The sequence below is a fragment of the Bubalus kerabau genome, chromosome X (genome assembly GCF_029407905.1).
Source record: "Bubalus kerabau isolate K-KA32 ecotype Philippines breed swamp buffalo chromosome X, PCC_UOA_SB_1v2, whole genome shotgun sequence".
In the NCBI taxonomy this organism is placed as follows: Eukaryota; Metazoa; Chordata; class Mammalia; order Artiodactyla; family Bovidae; genus Bubalus; species Bubalus kerabau.
Window position 1 is genome coordinate 141,610,770 of NC_073647.1, and position 24,978 is coordinate 141,635,747.

At 34.5% G+C, this 24,978-nt stretch overlaps 1 protein-coding gene across 5 annotated transcripts in view; it reads right to left on the minus strand.

Annotated features, from left to right (window-relative positions):
- The window catches only part of CNKSR2 (connector enhancer of kinase suppressor of Ras 2), a 283,089-nt gene that overhangs the window by 184,381 nt on the left and 73,730 nt on the right, over positions 1 to 24,978 (minus strand). For all 5 annotated transcript variants that reach the window (XM_055564830.1, XM_055564829.1, XM_055564828.1 and 2 more), the window contains exon 4: positions 11,444 to 11,531. In XM_055564830.1, the coding sequence (XP_055420805.1) occupies positions 11,444 to 11,531 (88 nt within the window). The remainder of the gene's footprint in view (positions 1 to 11,443; positions 11,532 to 24,978) is intronic.

The following is a 24,978-nucleotide window of genomic DNA, read 5'->3' on the forward strand; positions in this document are numbered from 1 at the left end:
ATAAATAGTTGGACCTCCTGATCCATTGCTCTCAACCATTCATACTATAGTGAAGTCCAAGAAATCTACATTTTTAACAAGCTTCCCTGGGTAAATCATAGTCCTTGGACCAACCATTGGGAAGCACTGTTCTTGATCACATACATTTTCTTACTACCTCATGTTCATCTCATTAAAGCAGTGTGACTACATCACAGTGGTTATCAACTTTGGCTCTATGTTAGAATCAACCGAGGCATCATTTAAAAAAAACTGATTACAACCCTAACAAGAGAGTCTAACTTAATAGTTCTTGGATGGGACCCAATATCTGTGTTTTTAAATTAAAAGCTCTTTACTCCATTCCAAGGTGAAGCCAAACTTGAGAAACAATGAGCAGGAAGTATTACAAACCATGTCAAAGAAGCTGGATCTAAGTCCTGGTCATGTCACTAACTGACCATGTCACTGTCCCTCTCTAAAATTCCATTTATCCATTTACAAAATTGAGATAATGACATTTAGTCTACCTATTTCACCTGATTATTGTGGGGGATAAATCTGATAAGTTCTAAAAGCATTTTGCCAACCTCAAAATAGAAATAATACCATTGCCTGCCTATTACACTTTATACAGCCCTTTTTTCTTGCTAATAATTTTTAAATGTCATAAGATATAGGATTTATCCAGATGACGTGGCTTGAGGGAGGGGTTATAAAGGTGAACTGAAGAGCCAAGGGCAGAATACATTTCAATTTTAAAAAGCAGGTAGGGAGTCGGGACAGGAAAGCATTCATGCAGATACTTTAAATGGGAAGAACCACTATAATTCTTAATTCACCAGCTTATTACCAGTTTCACAAGGAGACAAGTACCATTAACACTGTCCCCCTCCTGCCCCCACCCAACTCATCTCCCTGGAGTTACAAGCATTAAAAGGAGAAGAAATAGAAGCAGCCTCAAACTATTCTTTAATTTATTTTTAATTGGATAATTGCTTTACAATGTTATGTCGGTTTCTGCCATACAATGATGTGAATCAGCCATAAACATACATATGCATACCTCCGTAGGCCAGCCATAAGCATACCTCCCTCTTAAACCTCCCTCCCACCCCCACTCCCATCCCACTCCGTAGGTTGTCAGAGAACACCAGCTAAGCTCCCTGTGTTATATAGCAACTTCCCACTAGCTATCTATTTTACACATGGTAATGTATATGTTTCAATGCTACTTTCTCAATTTGTCCCACACTCTCCTTCCCCCACTGTGTCCACAAGCCTGTTCTCTGTCTGCATCTCTATTCCTGCCATATAAATAGGTTCATCAGTACCATTTCTCTAGATTCCATATATATGCATTAATATACTGTATTTGCTTTTCTCTTTCTGACTTACTTCACTCTGTTTAACAGGCTCTAGGTTCATGCACCTCACTACAACTGATTCAAATCCATTCCTTTATATGGCTGAGTAATATTCCAATATATATATATATATATATATATATATATATATATATATATCTGTCAATGGACATATAGGTTGCTTCCATGTCCTGGTCATTGTAAATAGTGCTGCTATGAACACTGGGGTACGTGTATCTTTTTGAATTATGGTTTTCTCAGGGTATATGCCCAGTGGTAGGGCTGTGGGGTCATATGGCAGTATTATTCTTAGATTTTTAAGTAATCTCCATACTGCTCACCACAGCCGTAAAATATTAAGGACTATATCTGTAATAATCATGACATACCTGGATTTTATCAACTTTGAAAAAAGAAACCAGTATTTTGTTTAGTTCTCTCTCGGGTTTTCATCAGCCTCAGAACTAGTTACAGTGATTACATTTAAAATCCTGTAACCCCTTTTTAGGTGAAATTTTAAAGAGAAAATGAATCCTTTCCTTTTTTCAACATTTATTTGCCTGGCACTGGAGACACTCAGGTGCAAAAAGCAGAGAAGTTGCCTTTACCAAGTCTCCTACAGCAAATCTTTTCTTAAATGGATTAGTATTACATTTGGCTTGATTCTTTAAAAGGAATCACCACAGTAGATTACAAATGGAAGCACATCAAGGATTCTCTTCTGAAAACCTGACCACCTAAAAGGGTTAAGAATCGTGTAATCCATCTTTCTATTTCCTTATATATAATAGAGCAATAATGCTAAATGTTCTATCTTCTTTGGGAGAATATTTTAAAAGCCTCTTGGAAAGTGAACTGTATAATAAGACAGTATGACAAAATGTAGTAATTCAGAAAATAGGAAGGCAATGAAAGTATATTACATAAATAAGCAATAAAACTTTGAGAAAAGGATGTGGTACATTTCTAAAGATGAGCATGTGTATACTGTATAATCCAGCAATTATCCTCCTACATACATAGTTAAATATAAGTATATATTTCAAATATTCATGGTCAGGAGAATGAATAAACACTGAAGTATATACATATAATTAAGTAATCTATGTATTGAAAGTGAAAGAACTACAGTGACTAAACAAAACATGAATTAGTTCAGAATACACTATCAAATAAAAAAGTAATATGCAAAGTGATACTATTTGTACAAAGCTCAAAGTCAAGCTTAACTAAATGAAATGTTTAGAAAATGAAAATGTATGAAATTACTTAAAAGGAAAAAAAATGAAATAATAAACACCTTTAGAAGAGGCAGGGTAATGAGAAGAAAGAGCACAATTATAACTAAGACAATATTGGTAATGTTATAGCTATTAAATGGCCAATTTAAGAGTATTTATTTTTATGCCTCACAACATATATATGACATGAATTATTTTGTGTGTATATATATAACATAATTTTTAAAATATAATAGTGAGAAAACAGATGTCTGAAAAATAGTATTCTGTTATTTATTACCTAAAAGAATTTGATTAGTATACTAATGGTACCACGCATCCAGTTGTTCTGTTATTATTAATGATGATACTATTGAATATCTACATCTTTAAAAGTGTCTTGGTAAGACGCTCAGATAATATGCAACACAGTCTAAGTTTGTAAAAGAATGAACCTATAAAAACAACCTGTTTCATTTTATATAAGTTTTAAAGTTTTTTTTTCCATAAAAATGGAAGAATTAAAAAATTATTATGTCCAATATTCTAAATAGTGCTTTCCTAAAGTCTTATTAGCATGTAATAATTTCATCACTTATTTAGTTTTGTTCTGAGCCTTCAGAAAATTTGCAGCTATCAATAATCATTTTTTAAACATCAAGAATGAGGATTTCTTTTTTCTCTGTGTATTTATATCTATTCTGATTATAATGCTATATTCCAGGCCTTAAAGGGATATAGGCACATACACACAACATAATCTCAGCTTTGTAAATTCTATAAATTTTTGGTTTCATATTTGTCTTCAGAAAAAACATTCCTTGAGCTATCTGGGTACTATGCTTAATAGTTGTATATCTACTATCTGATTCATTATATATTAGGACCATAAAGAAAAGTTTAAAAAGATAATGGTTTTGCTTCTCATCTTCAGCTAAAACAACTGAAGAAAACTTAAAGGAGTGAGTATTGAACTAAAATATATTGCTTAAATATAAAATAAAAAAGAATCATCTTTCATATTGCCTTCAACAGGTATGCTAAGTAATGCAATTCATATTGTTTAAAAATTACATATAAAGTTTGTCCTGGTTTTTGGTCTGAAATGTCCCAGTTTCAAATCCCAAGAGCCCAAGTCCATTTTTCAGGTCACCTAGAATGTCTGTTTCAGGAAGGCTTAACCACTAACCCTGAGAATACAGCAAAAATAATATTGAAAGCCATGTTTGAGATGAATGATAGACTATCTTGGCTGAGCTTTCATATGGTTTAATACTTACTACATGAAGCATAAAATATGTAGCCTGCCTACCCCAGTATACATGTATCTCACTACTACTTGAATCTTAATATCCCTTTTAGAACACAAACTCTGTGTAACTTATTATTATACACTAGCCTTTTACCTTTACCTGTTTTGAATTTTCCATTTTCAACTCTAGGTTACTTGAATATGTGGATAGGGAGGGCAAATTCACAAGTAATCAAAATTAATTTCTGTATTCCATTTGAACATGGACATTTCAAAATACCATTCAGAATATGAAGCATAGTTATCAATCACCTTAAATGCTAAAAAATATCTGAAATTAAACCAGAATCCTTTTTTAAAAAAAGTCACTCATTTCAGAACCAGGTCTTTCTTCATTGCTACTCAATACCAAAAGTAAGCAGAGAAACAGTCCTTTAAATTTTGTATGAAACAAGAAACTGACTTGAGGGTTTCCAAAGATCTTTTGCTATACAAGATAACTAAAATTGCCGTTTATTAAGCTCCCACTAAAATGACAGATCATGAACTAGATCAATTTCCAATATTCACAGAAATTCACCTATAATAATCCAATAAAGTGATCTACCTTATAGATGAAGACAAAATTATCATATGAAGTAATTTGCTAAAGTTCATACTGTTTGTAAAAAGCAGAGCCATGATGAATTCACATCTACTTTATGTCAAAGCCCACTATACTATTTTGCCGTAAAATAAAAGAGTAAATAACATAAAAGGTCAACTAGGAAGGTAAAGGAGGTAATACTCATATGGATAAAATAATGAAGTTAAAATATGATAGCTATTGTCAATAAACTTACAGGCCAAATTTTTTTGTATAAGTCCTTAATAAAACATTAAAAATCACTTCTAAGCCTATTTTTACAAAATTCTATAATCTTTTAAGTTTTTTTAGTATTTATAAATACATGCCCTAACAATTTAAACCATAAATACCAATTCAATTAAGTCCTTAAAAAGCTCTTATTTTCTCCTGGGAATTTACCTTGAGTAAATAGCAACTGGATTAAGATAAAACAGGTTAGATTAAATTCAAGCAGGCATTCTTTTCAGAAAGGATTATATACTCAATATGTTCACATACATCTTTATTTAAAAATATATACATAAGAACAACTCATAAATAGTTTACTTTTACTGATTTGTATTTAAAACAATGTAAAGGTAACAAAATTGATTAGAGAGTACACACACATAATTTAGAGGAAGATGTCCATCAAAAAGAAATATTACTAATGTTGACTTCTGAAGATGATTTTTCCATTTTCTTGAATGAAGATTTAGAAAAAAAAGAAAATGCATTAGACAGGTAAATATGAGGGAAAATATCAAACAAATGAACTGGCAGAAAGTCAGAATAACAACTTAATTAAAGACACTTATTATAGGAAAGACCATAGCAGTGGCACAGTTGCTTCTGGTGCTTAAATTGACATGACAGTAACTATTCTTTAAGGTTTTTTGTATTTTTTAAACTAACAAGTATTATTATCTTATAAACATTTTTAAAGAACAGAAAACCTAATAACTGTGCATAAAATTTTTAAAAAATTATAGCACAACAGTAAATGAAAAAGACCATTTTCAAAATACGTATGCATATGTATATGCATGAAACAATGGGGCTAAGCCTCAAGTCTCCTAGGACTCATCATTCCCACCTTCTGTCCCTTGCCCCAAGTATTCTAAATTCCACCAAAGTTGAACCTTGCAAACTGATACTTTTATGACCATTTCTTAACTATATGACAATCGTTGAACCTTGCAAACTGATACTTTTATGAACATTTCTTAACTATATGACAATCTAATTAATCATTTTTTGTGTGTTTGAACTGGAAAAAATTTTAGAATAACTTTAGGTTAAGCTGATACCCATTAGAGTAGGCATCATGGCAAGTATTTCAATGCTGAGAAGTGCGTGGGTACCTGTCTCACTTTTCTGTTTCAGGTGCTGACAGTGCTCTAAATACTGCAGCTTCAGTTCTTTGTAAGAATTCTTTCCATTTAAGATTTTAAAACCAGTTTCCCTTTTTTCTCAAATGTGTTATTATAATCAATCTTATGTGGGAAAGAGGTGCTGGGGGAAGAATCTCTTTTAAACACTTCAACTATAACGGTCTAAACCCATCACAACTGGAAATAAGAAAAACAGATACAGAAAGATTAAATAAATTCTTCCAAACAGAACTTGTTAAAAGAAAGGTATCTTTCTCCTCTATTGTTTGCATTACTTAAAATATAAGTAGCTAATATCAAAAGGCACTTTCCACTTACTTCACAGTAACACCCCTTTGTGTTAAGAAGGGAAAAAAATCTATTTGTGACAGTTTATTTTTAGATATTGATCATCTCATCTTGCTGCAAAGGGAATAAAAATAATTAAAGTTGAGTGAAAAATAATTTGAAGTACAGCATATTTCAAAGCATAACTATCATCATAACTGTTCAGATGAGATTTCTTGAAAGCCTAGTAATAAATGCATGCCCTAGATATTTTTTTTTTAATCTACACTTTGCTTATTCAAATTGGCCTCTTTTACTGGCAGCTTAAGTTTAATTCAGTCTTTAGATACTGCATACAAGTCCAAGTGAATGCAATGATTACTGTGTATTTAATGGCTGAATGAAACCATTAGATGGACACTGATTGTTTGTAAACTACATAATTTATTTCAAAATATAATAAGTATTCACCTATGCTGTGCTCTTCCATCAAACTTAAGCAGTATTTCTTCAATGTACATAGCATTCTTTTCATATTTTTCTAACTCAAATTTGTTTTAGAAAATTTGAAAAACACAAAAAAGTAGTCTAAATAAATTAAAATTACCCATATTTTCATCATCAATAAGCAAACATTAACTGTTTTATTTCATTATTTTAATTATCATCCCCACTCCTATTGCAAAGATAGGAGTCAACAGACAAGAGAGCCAAGAAAGACCTTGTATCAAAGATAAGTCATCACATAATAGTAAAAAACAGTAGATTATTTAAGAGATGATTTATAAACATTTATTTCATGACTATAATTAAGTTTCCTCTAAAAATATGTTTTTCTAGCATTATATAAAAGCATATGGTGTTTCTGAAGTTTTGTTCACTTTCATTCTAGCATTGGAAAATGGTTATGAGGATCAGTAATTTTAATTAATGAATAAACTGAGATGCAAAGTGATGGGTATCTCTGGATATCTCTGGGGTTCTTAATATGAGTAGCAGAGACAGAACTGCGGCTTTTACACAGGAGGTGAAATAAAAATGAGTAACAATTCAAGCATTTAATTCTAGACTTTTCTGGAAGAGAATAAATGAGCATATGCTAAACCATATAAGATGACTGGGGCTCAGGTCAATTTATTTTAACAAGTAAGTAACAAGCACACATTGTTCCTGTCTTCAAGGAGATAACAATCTAATGGAAGAAAGATAAGTATGATTCACAGCAGACTATAACTGACAAGATAGAAAACGCATGTAAAATAAGAGATTTCTATCTTTGCCCACACAACAAAGAATTAGATCTGAGAAGTTAATAAAAAGGACAAAACGGAATCATATAAGATAATCAATGCAGAAAAAAGAACAAAGACCAGACTGGAGACAAAGAAGACAAACAGCAGGGTGGTATATTTAATTTATTCCCAACCACATTAGTAATTATATTAAATATAAATGGTCAAAGTAGGGGGAATATAAACAATTACGAGAATGGTAAAAATTTCACAACTGAGGTGGCATTCCCTAGAAGCCTTAAAGGATGGGACATGATTTTGGCAGGCAAAGATAAAAAGATATACAGGGAATGTTCTGAGGCGGCCTCAAAACATAAAAAGATGAAACTACAAGATCTATTTTACCAACAATAACTCATCCACATGAACTAGAGTACAATTAAGATACAAAGGAGAATTAAAGAACAAAATCAAAATTATGTTAGAACCATACTCGGAGTCCTTTGAATTCCAAAGAGAGGAATTTGTAATCAGTTTGGAGATTAGGGGAAAATTGCTGAAAGCGACAGAATCAGAGCAGGGCTTTAGGATGACTAGTCTGAACGTGATCCATTCTATACTTGTAAGTAGATTAAACCAGAATGTCATGAAGATGTGCTTTATTAAGAAAAATTTACATCTAATATTTCCTTTAAGGTACAACAGAAAAGAGTTAAAGTAGATGAATTATGACATCAAGTCAGGTACATACTGGGATGGGGTAGGCAAGGCAAGAACCAAGAACATTCATGTACAGAGAACTTTCTGTTTGGAAATCTTAAAAGTGACATGTGGAACAGGACATGTGATCAGGAAATGAGGGTGAGATAGAAGGAACAATGACAAATGTTATGAGCTACTGAACTTTAAAAAATAAATAAATAAATGGGTTATATCAGGGCAAAATGTCCTAAGAAGGGCAAGGCATCCTCTTCAAAACAGAGTGTACAGTGGGTGGAGGGTACAGCAAGTCCTTCTATGTCCTCAGTATACTTGGAGTATTTCAATTATTGGGATAATTTCAGTAATTCTGCATTTGTTCAAGACAAAATGTACTTAAAGTTCAAGCTGTAAAAACATCTCTCTCTATTCTACCTAATGTGTCCTGATCTGTAAATTACCAAAACTCAAACCCATTATGCCTTGAAGTAAGCTTCTTAAAGAGAACGTTGAGCCAAACAGTGTAGCTGTTAAAAGGTCCTATTGTGAGCATGAACAAGCCTCTGAGGGCAATATCAGAATGGCATATGTTTTCTATGAAGTAGATGTCTATAGCAGGTGTTCATATATTCTGGAAATGAAAACTGCATCACTTGTTACTTAGATGGTAGGTTCTTAAAATAGCGGAATGGGTGGGTTAGTCATATTCTACACAAACTGCACTTTCACCCCTGCACATGACTCTACAGGAAATTTTAAGTCACTGAAAATCATTTCAGCCGTTCTGAATGTAACATCTGAAGGTTATCGTGACAAAATTATGTTCTAGAACCTGTGAATTATAAACATAGAAAATTGTCCATTTTTGACTTTATAGGTAATGTTAAAAGAAAAGTAACTTTTTAAAAGATGAGTTTGTTTAAATCTAATAACATAAGATTATTTTTATATAGGAAAAAATTATGTATGGATGAATTCAGTGAAAATGAATACACCTGATTCTCCTTCAATATTTTCAAGAAAACTTTTCAAAGTTGCCATTTAGAAGAACTGCAGTCTTTGTTTACAAGGCAACAATGGGCCAGTTACTCAAAAGTTAACCTTAAACTGGCTATCTAGATTCAGATGTTTAAAAAAGATATAAGAAATTAAAAACACCCACTTTCTGTCATAATTATGCATGGAAATTACATTATTTTAGAAGGTGACATTAGATGGACTGCATTCTCAAAGAACTGACAATAAGTATGAGTTTCTCATGTATAAAAGTTAAAAAAAAATAAACTCTTAATTCTCCCATTTAATTCCACAGTATTTGAATTGTCTTGGGTCTCATGCATAAATGAAAACATTAAGAAATACATATAATATGATTATCACAGATCTTGTCATGTAGCAGACAATAATCATTTGCAAATTATATATATATATATATATAATTATATACATAAAATGCAAAACAAGGATTATTTGCATATAGATTACTCCTGAACATATACTCAATATACTATGAACGATTATCATACAAATACTGTACAACAGGTACCCTTAAAGCAGAGAAAATTTTTTTCATAGTAAAAGAGAAGAAATTAATAGTCTGCTATCCACATCTCAAGTCTCTGGTCAAGTTTAATGGCTTTTAAAGGTCGCTTTAGAAAACATTTTTTTGAAGCAATGTCACTGATAATACAGAACTACAGGAAAAATTACCCATAGACTATATTACTGCTTTTTCATTCCTATGCCCTAGAACACTGTATGAGAACCAGAATCACCTGAAAAACTAGTAAACATTCAGATTCCTGGGCATTCCCCACAGTAAATTTGGCAGTGTGTGCCAAGAATCTGAATTTCTAACAAGTTTCTTTGTGATGATAATGCCACTAGTCCATGAACCACACTGGACACACTGGATTAGCATTAGAACACGTCAGCAAACTGTGGCCCAGGGTTGAATTCAACCTGTTGCATGTTTTCATAACACAAGTTTTACTGGCACACAGCTATGCCCATTCATTTCACATACACACTGTCTGTGGCTGCTTTTGCAGAGTAACAGCAGAATTGAGCAGTTGGATCAAACACCATATAGCCTATATCATAAAGCCTCCAAAACCTTAAATACTATTTGGCCTTTCACAGAAAACATTTGCTGACCCTCACCCTCAAATGCCACTCTCCTCCCTGTTATCCAGAAATCTTTGACATTCAGAAATAAAATTTACTGATATCAAATACGAGACATGTACTGAGACAAGAGTTTTTCAAATATTTATCATCTTCATCAATGTCTGTGACTAACAGCACTGAGTTACTGACTTTCTTACTGCTATGACAGAATGATGAATGTCTCTTAAATTCCACAATTAAAAGTCACAAACTTAACTCTCCTTTCTATAGACCTGCAGTTTCAGAGAAATGGTGCTAATAAAATCTACATAGTACAACAGAAAATACACTTGAAACATTAAAATTTGTACTGATAAAATTTCTTATTTGAGAAAATACAGGCAATATAGGAAATTCTTAATTATCCTTGGTAATAAAGACAGGGAGTAGAAGGATAAATTAAATCATTAATTTCCTCAAAAATTTCCGTATCATCACATTTTATCTTCTGCTTTATCTATTTCTGCATCACTGGATAGGTTAACAAATAATGAGAAAGTAGCAGCAGCACTATGTTGACATCTGGCTTCTACAGAGTGGTGCTTGCTGGCCTTATACCTCTCAGATATGTTTTGCTAGATTTAAACAAATTTTTGCAGTATATGTACTAGTCAATTCCTTCCTCTACCATTTCTTCATATCTTATGACAGGACATTTTAGTTGCTGCACTCCTGGACACATTTGATTTGGCAGTCGCTGGTTTAAATAATATTCAAAGTAAAAAAACTGGGTCATGTAAATAGATCACTTAATGGCAAGTATAATTAAAGGCTATTATATATATTTATTATGTATACCTATATAAATAAAACTGTAGTTAGTTGTATTAATAAGGAACTAATGGCATTTTAGAGCAAAAGTCTCAAATTGCTATCCAAATGGGGCAATTTAATTTTGTGAAAGTCAATATAGTTTATTCATCCCCACTAAAAGTGCAAGACTAACAGCCTTACTTATTATTGATATAATACTGTCTCTAGAGGTTCAGGTTAATTTACATCTACTGATAAATAAAACCCTTGTTTATTGGGCTATTATATGCACAGTTTTCCAATGAATTATGTATTTGATTTCTAATGAACCATTTATCTTTGAAAGAGAAAAATCCCAAACCAGTATTTTATAAATGCTTGCTAAATAGGCAAAACCAGTACAATATTGTAAAGTAATTAGCCTCCAATTAAAATAAATAAATTTATATTAAAAAAGAATATGATACTAATAAATTAACAGAAGGAAATTTTGCCAGCTAATACCTGTTGCACGATTGTTGTTAATTCCAAGCAGAGCTGTATGACATTATTCCTTGTAACTGAATAGTCTGTGACAGCAGCAAATGGTGATCTATAAAGGGAAAAGGAAAATTGTGATTAATCGGAACAGCTTTTGAAAGGTCCCCAAATACAACAACATAAAATAAGGTTTTGAATAATGTGAAATGAATTGTTCTTAAGATTACATAGTGATAAAAATATTCAGAACGTACTTAAGGAAAAAAATTTAAGAGAAATGCTTGGAAGAGAATTAAATACAAGAAACAATGCTTGCTTTCCATCATACTACTCTCTCTTTTTTTAGTTCTTAATACTTAAAAGTTCTCTGGTACTCACAAAGTCTCTTTACTACATCTAAAATAAAATAAAAAATGGCATACTTAAGCAAAGACATTTTGGGTTCTTTTCAAATGAAGCTAACATTGTTGAGTCCAGTATCATCTAGAAATAGTCACAATCTAGAGCTTAGTCTCATGACAGCTATCACTTACTGAGGACTTACTATGTGCCAGTTATTCTTCTAACAGCTTTACATGTACTAAATTTCATAACTCTTATAGGCACTATTAATGTTGTTTGCTTAGTCACTAAGTCATGTTCGTCTCTGGGACCCCATGGACTGTAGCCCACTGGACTCCTCTGTTCATGGGATTTCCCAGGAATACTGGAGTCGGTTGCCATTCCCTTTTCCAAGACACTATTATTTACTCCCATTTTACATATGAGACAATTGAGGTACAGCAAGCTTAAGTGAAAACTAGTAAGTGATGGAGCTAGTATTCAAACAGAGGAAGGCTGACTCCCAGATTCCACAGCCCAGAGTTAAACACTGATATACCAACTGCTGTGAGTTTAAGTAGCTTTTCACTTGTACTAAACTAATGGCTTATGTCACTTCAGATCCTTTATCAAATAATTTGGCATACAAATAATATATATTGGTACAAGGTTTATATTTTCAAGAATGTTACAGACAGCAGCAGTCTTCCCAAGCAAGTGTTTTGCCACCAAATGAATTTACAGTGGCCTTCCCTTGTGGCTCAGCTGGTAAAGAATCCTCCTGCAATGCGGGAGACCTGGATTCAATCCCTGGGTTGGGAAGATCCTCTGGAGAAGGGAAAGGCTACCCACTCCAGTATTCTGGCCTGGAGAATTTCATGGACTTTATAATCCATGGGGTCGCAAAGAGTTGGACACAACTGAGTGGCTTTTACTTCCACTATTCTTTATCCTCTTTGTCTATGAATGCCAATTACGTTTTTATGGGACCAGAGATTATATGGGAAGCCCAGTTTAAAGAAAACAAGAACACAAAAAGAAAAGCTATGGGGCTAAAAATCTAGTCAGATAACTAGAACTTCCGTGCTTCGGATAACTCTTAAGGTAATTTATATAAAACTGCTTCTTGGTTACAATCTGAATGTCTCTCTTATAGAAAAACTCTAGAACTCAAGCACCTCCCATTGTCATAGGGGTCCATATGAGAGGGTCTTTAATAGTTATAGTTTTAAAAATCATATTTTTCACTTACCTATTTTGGCCATTCTAATAGCTATAGAGGGGCATATCACAGATTTAATTGGTATTTTCCCAAAGTTATATGTATTTTCCCTATGTATTTATTATCTATATTTAAGAGCCATTTAATTTCCCTGATAATTTTCCAACTGGTTTAAGTAGTTTGTGATTTTGAAGGAATTGAGTCATATCACCGAAGCTGTCAAATGTATTTATAAAGAGTTATTTGTAGTATTTCTTGTTATCCTTTTAATTAACTTCTCAACATACTGTGCTTCCATTTTCATTCATTTAGTTCTTTGATCATTATTATTTGCTCCCTTCTGCTGCTTTGGGCTTATTTTCTATTTTAATTATTTTAAGCATACTTAACATGAGATCTAACCTCTTAAAAATTTAACTGTAAAAGACAGTGTGGGGAAATTAAGAAGATGGCACCAGTCAGTCTCTCTTATCCCCTCGCCCCATGTTCTGTAAACAATGGCTTTGCACAGTTATGTAACAGCTGAGATCACTTCTAGTACTGCACACACACGTCACAAGGTATTCACTTGGTCAATGGGCTACCTTGTGCAGTACGCCTGTATGAGCTTCACCATGAAAGCCCTGGCTACTACAGCATTGGGGCTACATGGGAGTGACATCATGGGTATGTTACATGAAGTTACCTCATGGCTACATTGTGGCTACATTATGGTTATGCTATGGCTATTGCTATGGCTGCTGTGTCAGGCAGGAGAGAGGCTGTGTTATGGCTGTCATGCCAGCCAGGAGAGAATAAACGCATCTGCAGTTCCTATGGCTCCTTGAGTCTTCTTCCAGTATCTTAGTGCATACCTTATCTACACTAAGTTCAGTGAACAGTACAGTGTGAACAGCAAGACAACTGGCATCACAAAAGGACCAGCTAAAGACAGTATTGTTATCTATAGGTACAATGTTCTACACCAGGTATCTAGAACTTTTTCATCTTGGTTAACTGAAACCTTATGCCCATGCCTGTTGATTTTTCTATTTTCTTGAGAAGAGAGCTTAGATAGCAATTTGAGATCTTTTTTCTCATATAAGCAGTTTTTACAAATTTCCCTTTCAGAACTGCTTTAGCTGTGTCCCACAAAAATTGCATTATTATATTGTCATATAAAAAAATTGTATTATTATATTATAATTGAATTATAATATTGTCACCCTTCTTATTTAACCTTATATGCAGAGCATATCATGAGAAATGCTGGGCTGGATGAAGCACAAGCTGGAATCAAGATTGCCGGGAGAAATAACAATAACCTCAGATATGCAGATGATACCACCTTTATGGCAGAAGTGAGGGAAGAACTAAAGAGCCTCTTGATGAAAGTGAAAGAGGAGAGTGAAGAAGTTGGCTTAAAATTCAACCTTCAGAAAACTAAGATCATGGCATCTGGCCCATCACTTCACGGCAAATAGAAGGGGAAACAGTGGAAACAGTGACAGACTTTATTTTGGGGGGCTCCAAAATCACTGCAGATAGTGATTGCAGCCATGAAATTAAAATACATTTGCTCCTTGGAAGAAAAGTTATGACCAATCTAGACAACATATTAAAAAGCATAGACATTACTTTACCTACTTTACCAACAAAGGTCCGTCTAGTCAAGGCTACGGTTTTTCCAGTAGTCATATATGGATGTGAGAGTTGGACTGTGAAGAAGGCTGAGCGCCGAAGAACTGATGCTTTTGACCTGTGATGTTGGAGAAGACTCTTGAGAGTTCCTTGGACTGCAAGGAGATCCAACCAGTCCATTCTAAAGGAGATCAGTCCTGGGTGTTCATTGGAAGGACTGATGCTAAAGCTGAAACTCCAATACTTGGGCCACCTCATGCAAAGAGTTGACTCATTGGAAAAGACCCTGGTGCTGGGAAAGATTGAAGGCAGGAGGAGAAAGGGACGACAGAGGATTAGATGGTTGGATGGCATCACCGACTCAATGGACATGAGTTTGAGTAAACTCTGGGAGTTGGTGATGGACAGGGAGGCCTGGTGTACTGCAGTCCATGGGGTCGCAGAGTCGGACACAACTGAGTGACTGAACTGAACTGACAAAAATTGTGACTTATCATAATTTTCATTCTGTTCAATGTATTTCTTTTTTTATTTCCCTTGAGATTTCCTCCTTTTATCCATAGATTACTAGAAGTCTGTTGTGTGATTTCTAATTTGACTGCATTACGGTTAAAGAAGACATTCTGATTTAAATTATTTTGAATGTACTGAAGTTTGTTTTATGATGCAGATGTGGTATACCTTCCTGAATGTTCCACGGACACTTGAAAAGAAGTTATATTATACATTTGTTGAATGAAATGCTCTAAAAATGTCAATTATATCTTGTTACTTGGTGGTGTTCAGCTCTTCTAATCATTATGTTCTGTTTTGAGAGAGGAGATGAAGTATCCAATTGTAATTGTGGATTTATCTATTTCTTCTTTTAGTTCTGACAGTTTTTGCTTCAGGTACTTTGAAATTGTTGCTTGATATTATACAACTTATCAGTTTGTTTCTTTCTCTTCTTTTTAATGTGGACTACTTTTAATGTCTCGATTTGTTGCAATATTTCTTCTGTTTTATGTTTTGATTTTTTGGCCCCAAGACATGTGGGAATCTTAGCTCTCTGATCAGGGATAGAACCCTCACCCCCTGCATTAGAAGGCAAAATCTTAATCACTGGACCATCAAGGAATCCCTGTCTCTTCTTTTTTAAATTGTTTACTAGAAGAAAAAAGCAAAGGAGAAAAGGAAAGATATAAACATCTGAATGTAGAGTTCCAAAGAATAGCAAGAAGAGATAAGAAAGCCTTCTTTAGCGATCAATGCAAAGAAATAGAGGAAAACAACAGAATGGGAAAGACTACAGACCTCTTCAAGAAAATCAGAGATACCAAAGGAACATTTCATGCAAAGATGGTCTCGATAAAGGAAAGAAATGGTATGGACCTAACAGAAGCAGAAGATATTAAGAAGAGATGGCAAGAATACACAGAAGAACTGTACAAAAAAGATCTTCATGACCCAGATAATCACGATGGTGCGATCACTGACCTAGAGCCAGACATCCTGGAATGTGAAGTCACATGGACCTCAGAAAGCATCGCTATGAACAAAGCTAGTGGAGGTGATGGAATTCCAGTTGAGCTATTCCAAATCCTGAAAGATGATGTTGTGAAGGTGCTGAACTTAATATGCCAACAAATTTGGAAAACTCAGCAGTGGCCACAGGACTGGAAAACGTCAGTTTTTATTCCAGTCCCAAAGAAAGGCAATGCCAAAGAATGCTCAAACTACTGCACAATTGCACTCATCTCACACGCTAGTAAAGTAATGCTCAAAATTCTCCAAGCCAGGCTTTAGCAATATGTGAACCGTGAACTTCCTGATGTTCAAGCTGGTTTTAGAAAAGGCAGAGGAACCAGAGATCACATTGCCAACATCCACTGGATCATGGAAAAAGCAAGAGAGTTCCAGAAAAACATCTATTTCTGCTTTATTGACTATGCCAAAGCCTTTGACTGTGTGGATCACAATAAACTGTGGGAAATTCTGAAAGAGATGGGAATACCAGACCACCTGACCTGCCTCTTGAGAAATTTGTATGCAGGTCAGGAAGCAACAGTTAGAACTGGACATGGAACAACAGACCGGATCCAAATAGGAAAAGGAGTTTGTCAAGGCTGTATATTGTCACCCTATTTATTTAACTTATATGCAGAGTACATCATGAGACACGCTGGACTGGAAGAAACACAAACTGGAATCAAGATTGCTGGGAGAAATATCAATAACCTCAGATATGCAGATGACACCACCCTTATGGCAGAAAGTGAAGAGGAACTCAAAAGCCTCTTGATGAAAGTGAAAGTGGACAGTGAAAAGGTTGGCTTAAAGCTCAACATTCAGAAAACTAAGATCATGGCATCCGGTCCCATCACTTCATGGGAAATAGATGGGGAAACAGTGGAAACAGTGTCAGACTTTATTTTTCTGGGCTCCAAAATCACTGCAGGTGGTGACTGCAGCCATGAAATTAAAAGACGCTTACTCCTTGGAAGGAAAGTTATGACCAACCTAGATAGCATGTTCAAAAGCAGAGACATTACTTTGCCAACAAAGGTCCGTCTAGTCAAGGCTATGGTTTTTCCTGTGGTCAAGTATGGATGTGAGAGTTGGACTGTGAAGAAGGCTGAGCGCCAAAGAATTGATGCTTTTGAACTGTGGTGTTGGAGAAGACTCTTGAGAGTCCCTTGGACTGCAAGGAGATCCAACCAGTCCATTCTGAAGGAGATCAGCCCTCGGATTTCTTGGGAAGGAATGATGCAGAAGCTGAAACTCCAGTACTTTGGCCACCTCATGGGAAGAGTTGACTCATTGGAAAAGACTCTGATGCTGGGAGGGATTGGGGGCAGGAGGAGAAGGGGACGACAGAGGATGAGATGGCTGGATGGCATCACTGACTCGATGGACGTGAGTCTCAGTGAACTCCGGGAGCTGGTGATGGACAGGGAGGCCTGGCGTGCTGCGATTCATGGGGTGGCAAAGAGTCGGACATGACTGAGCGACTGATTTGATCTGATCTGACAGGCTCATCTACTGCACTTTGGTGTTTTATATTTTAATTTAAATGTAATATTCACATAGTACACATTAACCCTACACTTCTCATAACTGTTTGCTACAAGTATTTTTCCAGTTTGTCTTCTATCTTATACTAATTATTTTTTTCAATATTATATAGTCAAACAGTATATTTCTTTGTATTTTATTGCACATTTTAAAACAATAAGTCTACATCTAGAAATCATTTTGTCTATATTTTCTCCAGTTTCCTTATGAACTAATGCTTCTCGCTTAAATAAATAATATACCTAAAATTACTTTAGTGAACAGGTAGTGCTCTATCATAATTTATTTTAGAAAGGCTTAATCAAGTGCCCCAATTCAATTTATTTAATGACCCTTTTTCCAGTGAAAGTGAAGTTACTCAGTCATGTCCGACTCTTTGCGACTTCATGGACTATAGAGTCCATGGAATTCTCCAGGCCAGAATACTGGAGTGGGTAGCCTTTCCCTTCTCCAGGGGATCTACCCAACCCAGGGATCAAACCAAGGTTTCCCGCATTGCAGGTGGATTCTCTACCAGATGAGCCACAGGGGAAGCCTTCTTTTTCCAGGAGTTTTAACATATTGTTTTCTAAATGATTCTATATATCACAGTCTATTTTGTGCTGTGTTCCACTACTGCTTATTACTATTTCAAAACAGTATATTTTTCCAACAAAATTTACTAAAACTTAAGGAATCATTAAGAATTCAAATAATGTTAATTAGAGCAAAATATATGCAATTAAGTAATCTGTGTTCTCTGTTAAAAAAAATTAACCTCTTTAATTGTAAGCAGGATCCAGTTTTAAACAAATCTATACTGATGGAAATTTTCTAAAATGTGTGATTGTAGAAATCATTGCATAGCTACATCTAAATTTATTAAAACTCATTAAAGGGGATAAATTTTATAGAATGTAAATTAGGCCTCAATAAAACTATTTTTTAATGATGTAAGATAAAAGTACTTCTAGGAAAACATCATTTAAAAAAACCACCCAAGACCATTTTTGCTGCACTGAAGCATAAAAATTGGCATTTTAATTAAGAATTCAAAGTACTTCTGGCATGATTAGAAAGAGCTTGGGTTCCTAGTTTTACAAAGGTCAAAGACTGTTAATAAAATCTAAAACTTCATTCAGAAGTGATGAAGTACAGCATGATTTTCCCTATAAATTCTTAAAAAAAAAAATACTCATTTGCTCTTTAAAATGTACCAAAAGAAAAATCTATTCGATAACTGAATGCCTGTAGCAAACTGAACTCTAAGGTGTGTTTTCCACTTTCCTGATCATTCACATTTCAAGTAGGACCAGTTTCTCACTCAAGATTAAGTGCCCCCCAAAAATGGGAAAAAAACCTAAACATATAGCAAGGAAAACATAAAATTTATCTTGTAGTGAATCCCCCTAACATTTTCATTTTAAAGGTAAATCACATATAACTATACTGACAACCATTCTTAGCTAGCAGATATTAATATTTGGTATTATGATCTTGGCTATACACATACATAAATAAAAGAAGGCTGACAGGTTCCAATCTTCGTGAGTTACCAAAGATGAACGCTCATCATGACTTAATGAGATAAAGAAATGTATCATTACAGAATTGCTGAACACGATCAGTTTGAAAACAAAATTAAGAGAGGCATTTGTTTCTCAGTCTCAAAAAACCCCAAGTTAGAGCTCAGGCTACTTAGAAAAAAATACGTGGCTGACTTAAAGGAAATTAAGTTCATGGAATAAAAACTTTTCGATGCCAAAAGTTAAGTTTTTTAAAAAAGATAAAATCCTTGGCTCATTAATAAATGGCCATTACAGGAACTATCCTACATAGATCTTAAAATATGCAACTATCCTCAAATCTAATGGATAATATAATGTTTATACTTCTAATGAAAAAGTTATGGATGCTATAAAAAACTTATTTGTTGTACATTCTTTTCAAACAAAAGCATTTATGGAAAGGTTATTAATGTTTCAGAAATCCTAAACAAATTAGAAGCTAATAAGAAAAGCTAAGAGTTAATCAGGAAATCTGAACGGCCTTAATATTTCTCAGGTTGACATTGCTGAGCCTGAGGGGCAGTGTGTGAACAGCAGCCTTGCTAACATCACTGCTCATTTCTGGAACAAGAGGTGCCAAGTGGGAGCAGTGAGCACACAAGAGGAAATAAGACCAAACAACAAGCATCTGGTAGTGTTTGGGGTAGTTTTCTCTGCCTCTATAATTTTTCCCTGGTATAGAAATAACTTTTGTCCTATATTTCCTTATCATGAAAGAAGAAATTAGTTCAACCACTTTCTTAGATAAAGGAAAAGATTTCAAAGAATACATTTCTTTCCTTAGCATTCCAACCTTTATGCCTTAAATATTTAAAAGGTTTTCAATGATATAAAGATATCGCACTGATCCCTTCAAAACAGAATGGTCCTAAAATGTAGAAACAATTAGAAATAGGTATTAATACTAAAAATGAGAGAAAAGATTAAACTTTCACTATAAATAGTAAAATAAACTTTTTCTATAAATAATACTTTTGAACATTTTTATAAGGTTATGGCACAACATAGAACATAAATTGATCTGTAAACCTCAAAGTATAGATTCATTTTGGCAAAGCCATATAAAACTGCAAGAAAGATGAGGTGTGAAAAATAGCAGGACGTACGTTAAAAATAGACAAGTAAACCATGAATTGAAAATAAACAATAAAGATATTAACCAACTGTGATTCCTATCTGAGGTTTTTCCTCTGGGAAAGTCTGTTGTTTCATTCGTTGATATTTAAAATAAGAAGGAAAAAAAAGGATTTTGTTAGCCTTAGATTTTATTTAAGAAATGTTAGGAGCTTTTTTTTTAAATAAGTGTTATTTCAAACATTTTAAATATTATTTAAATAGAAGCTCCACTGAAATTGCGGGTTTTGTGATTTGTAAACATCTCCCCTAGCATTCTTTCAGTGATATTAAAATATCTCATTGATGTCTTCAAAGTAGAATGAGAAATAAACTTTCTAGAAACAAAATTTTACATAGCACTTTGAAGTATCAAGGCCAGAAACAGAAAAGTGGTATTATTCTTTAGCATTTGAAGAGAAACACCCAAGTACAAATATATGTTTATATATGCTGCATTCCAAAGAATTACTTCCTCAAAATTCTGAAGAATCAGTCCACATTCAAAAGGAAATGTAGTATAACAAAGGAACAAGATAAAAGTGAAACCAGAAGGGCTTTTGTATTACAACAAACATAGATTCAAATGATAATTTTCACACTCTAGGCAAGTTACTTCATGTTTCATATGTAAAATGGTGATAATGATATCTGTTCTGTGAGAACTCAATGAGTCAATACATGCAAAGCATCTAGTTCAGTATGGAGCTAAAGATTTTTTTCCTATTTTTTCTTTTCCTTTCTTCTCCTTCAAGTGACATAAAATAAAAATTGCAATAATGTCATCATATTGCTGTGCATGAAAGTTCACCCCAAAATTTAAAACAGGTGTAATGCCAAAAGTCAAATTTTAAAAATTAAGCCAGTTGCTTAGCATCAAAATAACCAACTGAGATAATTTATTTTTTCAACCAGAGCATTATATATATCAGAGGAATAAACCAAGTTTAAAGTCCAATGCTTGGCAATATTTGATTGCAGTGACCATTTCAAACCCTCCAAATTAATCTACAATGACAAGTCAATATAATTTCTATGGAACTTTTATAATTAAGTACTTAAGCTCTAAATTCTTCAAAACAAAAATAAAAAAGACAAGATACATTCTTACCTTATATAAACAAAGCACAAAAACAGATCAGTTTGGGTCTAGAACTTAATATGAACTAAATCAGAGAAGAGATAGTTAAATCATGATTTTACAAATCACTAACAAATTTTGTTAGTATTTTGTTCTTTCAAATTATGTAAAGGGAAATAAAATGAATATATTTTTCATATCACTTTGGTGAACAAGGTCAATGATTTACAGAATATTAGTGCTTATAAGAGAACTTCAAATTCTCCAGATCTTACATCCTTATTCTAGAAAGAAAAACAGAGGTTAAGGTTCAATATTACCCAGGGCCAGAGGCAGAACTGAAATTCATCTCTTTCTTATTAGCCCCTCGGTCTTTTATACTATTTCATGATGAGTTTTGGCAGGGATTCACAACAGCAGTCATGGAGAATACCACTCTTTTGGCTTTTCTAGTGTTGATTAATGTGTCTAGCTTTAGGTGTAGTTTGTAGGATACACTGAAACAAGAGGACATGTGGACTGTGTTGTGTTGTGCTCTAGCTACTACCTAGAAGACACTTTTTCTTTGAAAGGAATAAAAATATAACCTAAATACACATCTGTTAACAATCTCTAATAAAAGTCAGGAAAACTTTCCTGGGCTACTTGTCAGGAAAACAAACAGTGTAAATATTTTACCTGGCACAGTTACAGATAAAATCCTATTACATTTATATTTGACTTTGGAACCTTTCGAAATTTATATTGGGCTTCCCTGGTGGCTCAGATGGTGAAGAATCTACCTACAATGCGGGAGACCTGGGTTTGATCCCTGGATTGGGAAGATCCCATGAAGAAGGGAAATGCTATCCACTCCAGTGTTCTTGCCTGAAGAATTCCATAGACAGAGGAGTCTGGCAGGCTATTATCCATGGGGTCGCAAAGAGTTGGACGTGACTGAGCGACTTTCACTTTTCACTTTACTTTTATGGCAGTGGAGAAGCAAAGTCAAGTTCCCAAATACAGAAGTTGTTTAGTTGCTTAGAAGAAGTTGTTTAGTTGCTACATCATGTCTGAATTGTGACCCCAAGGACTACAGATCACCAGGCTCTTCTATCCACAGGACTTCCCAGGCAAGAATACTGGAGTGGGTTGGCATTTCCTTCTTGCACTCATCATTTGCCTTTCCTCCTTGCCAATACCGCTAAAAGACTTGATCTATGAAAAGTCAAAGTCTGATATTATGCAAAACTATTCTGAACTACTAACCATTTCGCAGAAAAATTTTTTTCAGAGTTATCATTTACATTTAACTCACAATCAACCCATGAATTCCAGCTTTCATTAATTCTAAATAAAAAGACTAAACTGTTGCTTGTAAGATTATATATATCCTGATTCCCTAATTTACCACATACTTTCAGTCTTACCCTGCCTAAACTGTCAGCAGCATTTGACCTTATCAACCACTTCACTTTTTCCCTAAAACACTTTATTCCCATCTTAAATGTTCTCACCACATACACAAAAAAGGGAATTATGTGAGCTTATAAATTATATTAACTAATCTTATTGTGGTAAGCATTTTGCAACATGTATGTGTATCAAATCATCACATTGTACAGCTTAAACTTACACAATGTTATACATCACTTGTATCTCAATAAAGTTAGGAAAAATACAAAAATATCAACACTCCCTCTCCCCAAATATACCAAAAAAAAACTCCTTCCTCCTTTTGCTCCCATGACACCACTCTCAACAAATTCTAGCCTATGGAGTCTCTGGTTATACCTTCTTATTTTTTCCCCATAAGCTGAACTTCTAATCATCCTTCAATGGGTGGTGGTCTGCAGCAGTCATTCCTTATCTCAGTTCACTTCGTTCACTCAAAAAACTTCATTGAGTACCTACTATAGGCCAAGAACTCTTCCAGATAACTGTGACTGCAGTGAACAAAGCAGATGAAAATCCCTGCTCTCTTGAAGCATACATCATGTATAGAGTTGTCAGATAAAAACAAGACTAACACATAGGCAAATTATATAGAATGTTAGAAGGGTTTAAGTGTTATGGAAAACAAATAGAACAGGAAAAGAGGAATTCATTCTAAAAATCTCCTTCAGTTCAGTTCAGTTGCTCAGTTGTGTCCGACTCTTTGCGACCCCATGAATCGCACCATGCCAGGCCTCCCTGTCCATCACCAACTCCCGGAGTTCACTCAAACTCACCTCCATCGAGTCGGTGATGCTATCCAGCTCATCCTCTGTCATCCCCTTCTCCTCCTGCCCCCAATCCCTCCCAGCATCAGAGTCTTTTCCAATGAGTCAACTCTTCGCATGAGGTGGCCAAAGTACTGGAGTTTCAGCTTCTGCATCATTCTTTCCAAAGAACACCCAGGACTGATCTCCTTTAGAATGGACTGGTTGGATTTCCCTGCAGTCCAAGGGACTCTCAAGAGTCTTCTCCAACACCACAGTTCAAAAGCATCAATTCCTCGGTGCTCAGTTTTCTTCACAGTCCAACTCACATCCATACATGACTACTGGAAAAACCATAGCCTTGACTAGATGGACCTTTGTCAGCAAAGTAATGTCTCTGCTTTTGAATATGCTATCTAGGTTGGTCATAACTTTCCTTCCAAGGAGTGAGTGTCTTTTAATTTCATGGCTGCAATCACCATCTGCAGTGATTTTGGAGCCCCCAAAATAAAGTCTGACACTGTTTCCACTGTTTCCCCATCTATTACCTGTGAAATGATGGGACCAGATGCCGTGATCTTAGTTTTCTGAATGTTGAACTTTAAGCCAACTTTTTCACTCTCCTCTTTCACTTTCATCAAGAGGCTTTTTAGGTCCTCTTCACTTTCTGCCATAAGGGTGGTGTCATCTGCATATCGGAGGTTATTGATATTTCTCCCAGCAATCTTGATTCCAGCTTATGCAAAAATCTCCTTACACCACCATATTAATATATTTAGGACTATCACCCATATTTTAATGATTCCCAAATCTCTATCTACCATGTATCTTTTCTGAGCAGCAATATTCTAAAGAACTTTTCACAATCATGGCCAACACTCAGCACTTTTCCTCCACCATAACTCATTCCTCCTATTTTGATAATGGCTTCACCATCCACTGGATGAGCCAAGTCAGATACCTTTATTCACCCTAGATGTCTCCCTTTTCCTTAGTCTCTATATCTATCTCTAATATTCTTCTATCCCCATTCCTGCTTCTCCAATTAAATATCTCAGTCAATAGCAAGCAGTGCAGAGAATCAACTCTGTGGTCAGATGCCTGGAATGAATCCTGGCTCCACCACTTACTTCCTATTTGGTTTTGAACTTAACTTTTGCCTCTGAATGTTGTATTTTTCCTATCTGCAAAATGAAGACAACTCTCCTAGGTTTGCTTTAAGTGAATGTGGCTGGTAGCATCAGAATCACCAATAGTAGCAATAGCATGATTAGAGTTGGCACTCCATATTGGCAAGTTCCATATCTATGGGTGCAGCCAAACTTGATTCAAAATATTTGGGAAAAAAAGATTGCAGAGAGCTCAAAAGAGTAAAATTTGAGTTTGTTGCACAAGGGCAGTTATGTACATAGCATGTATTA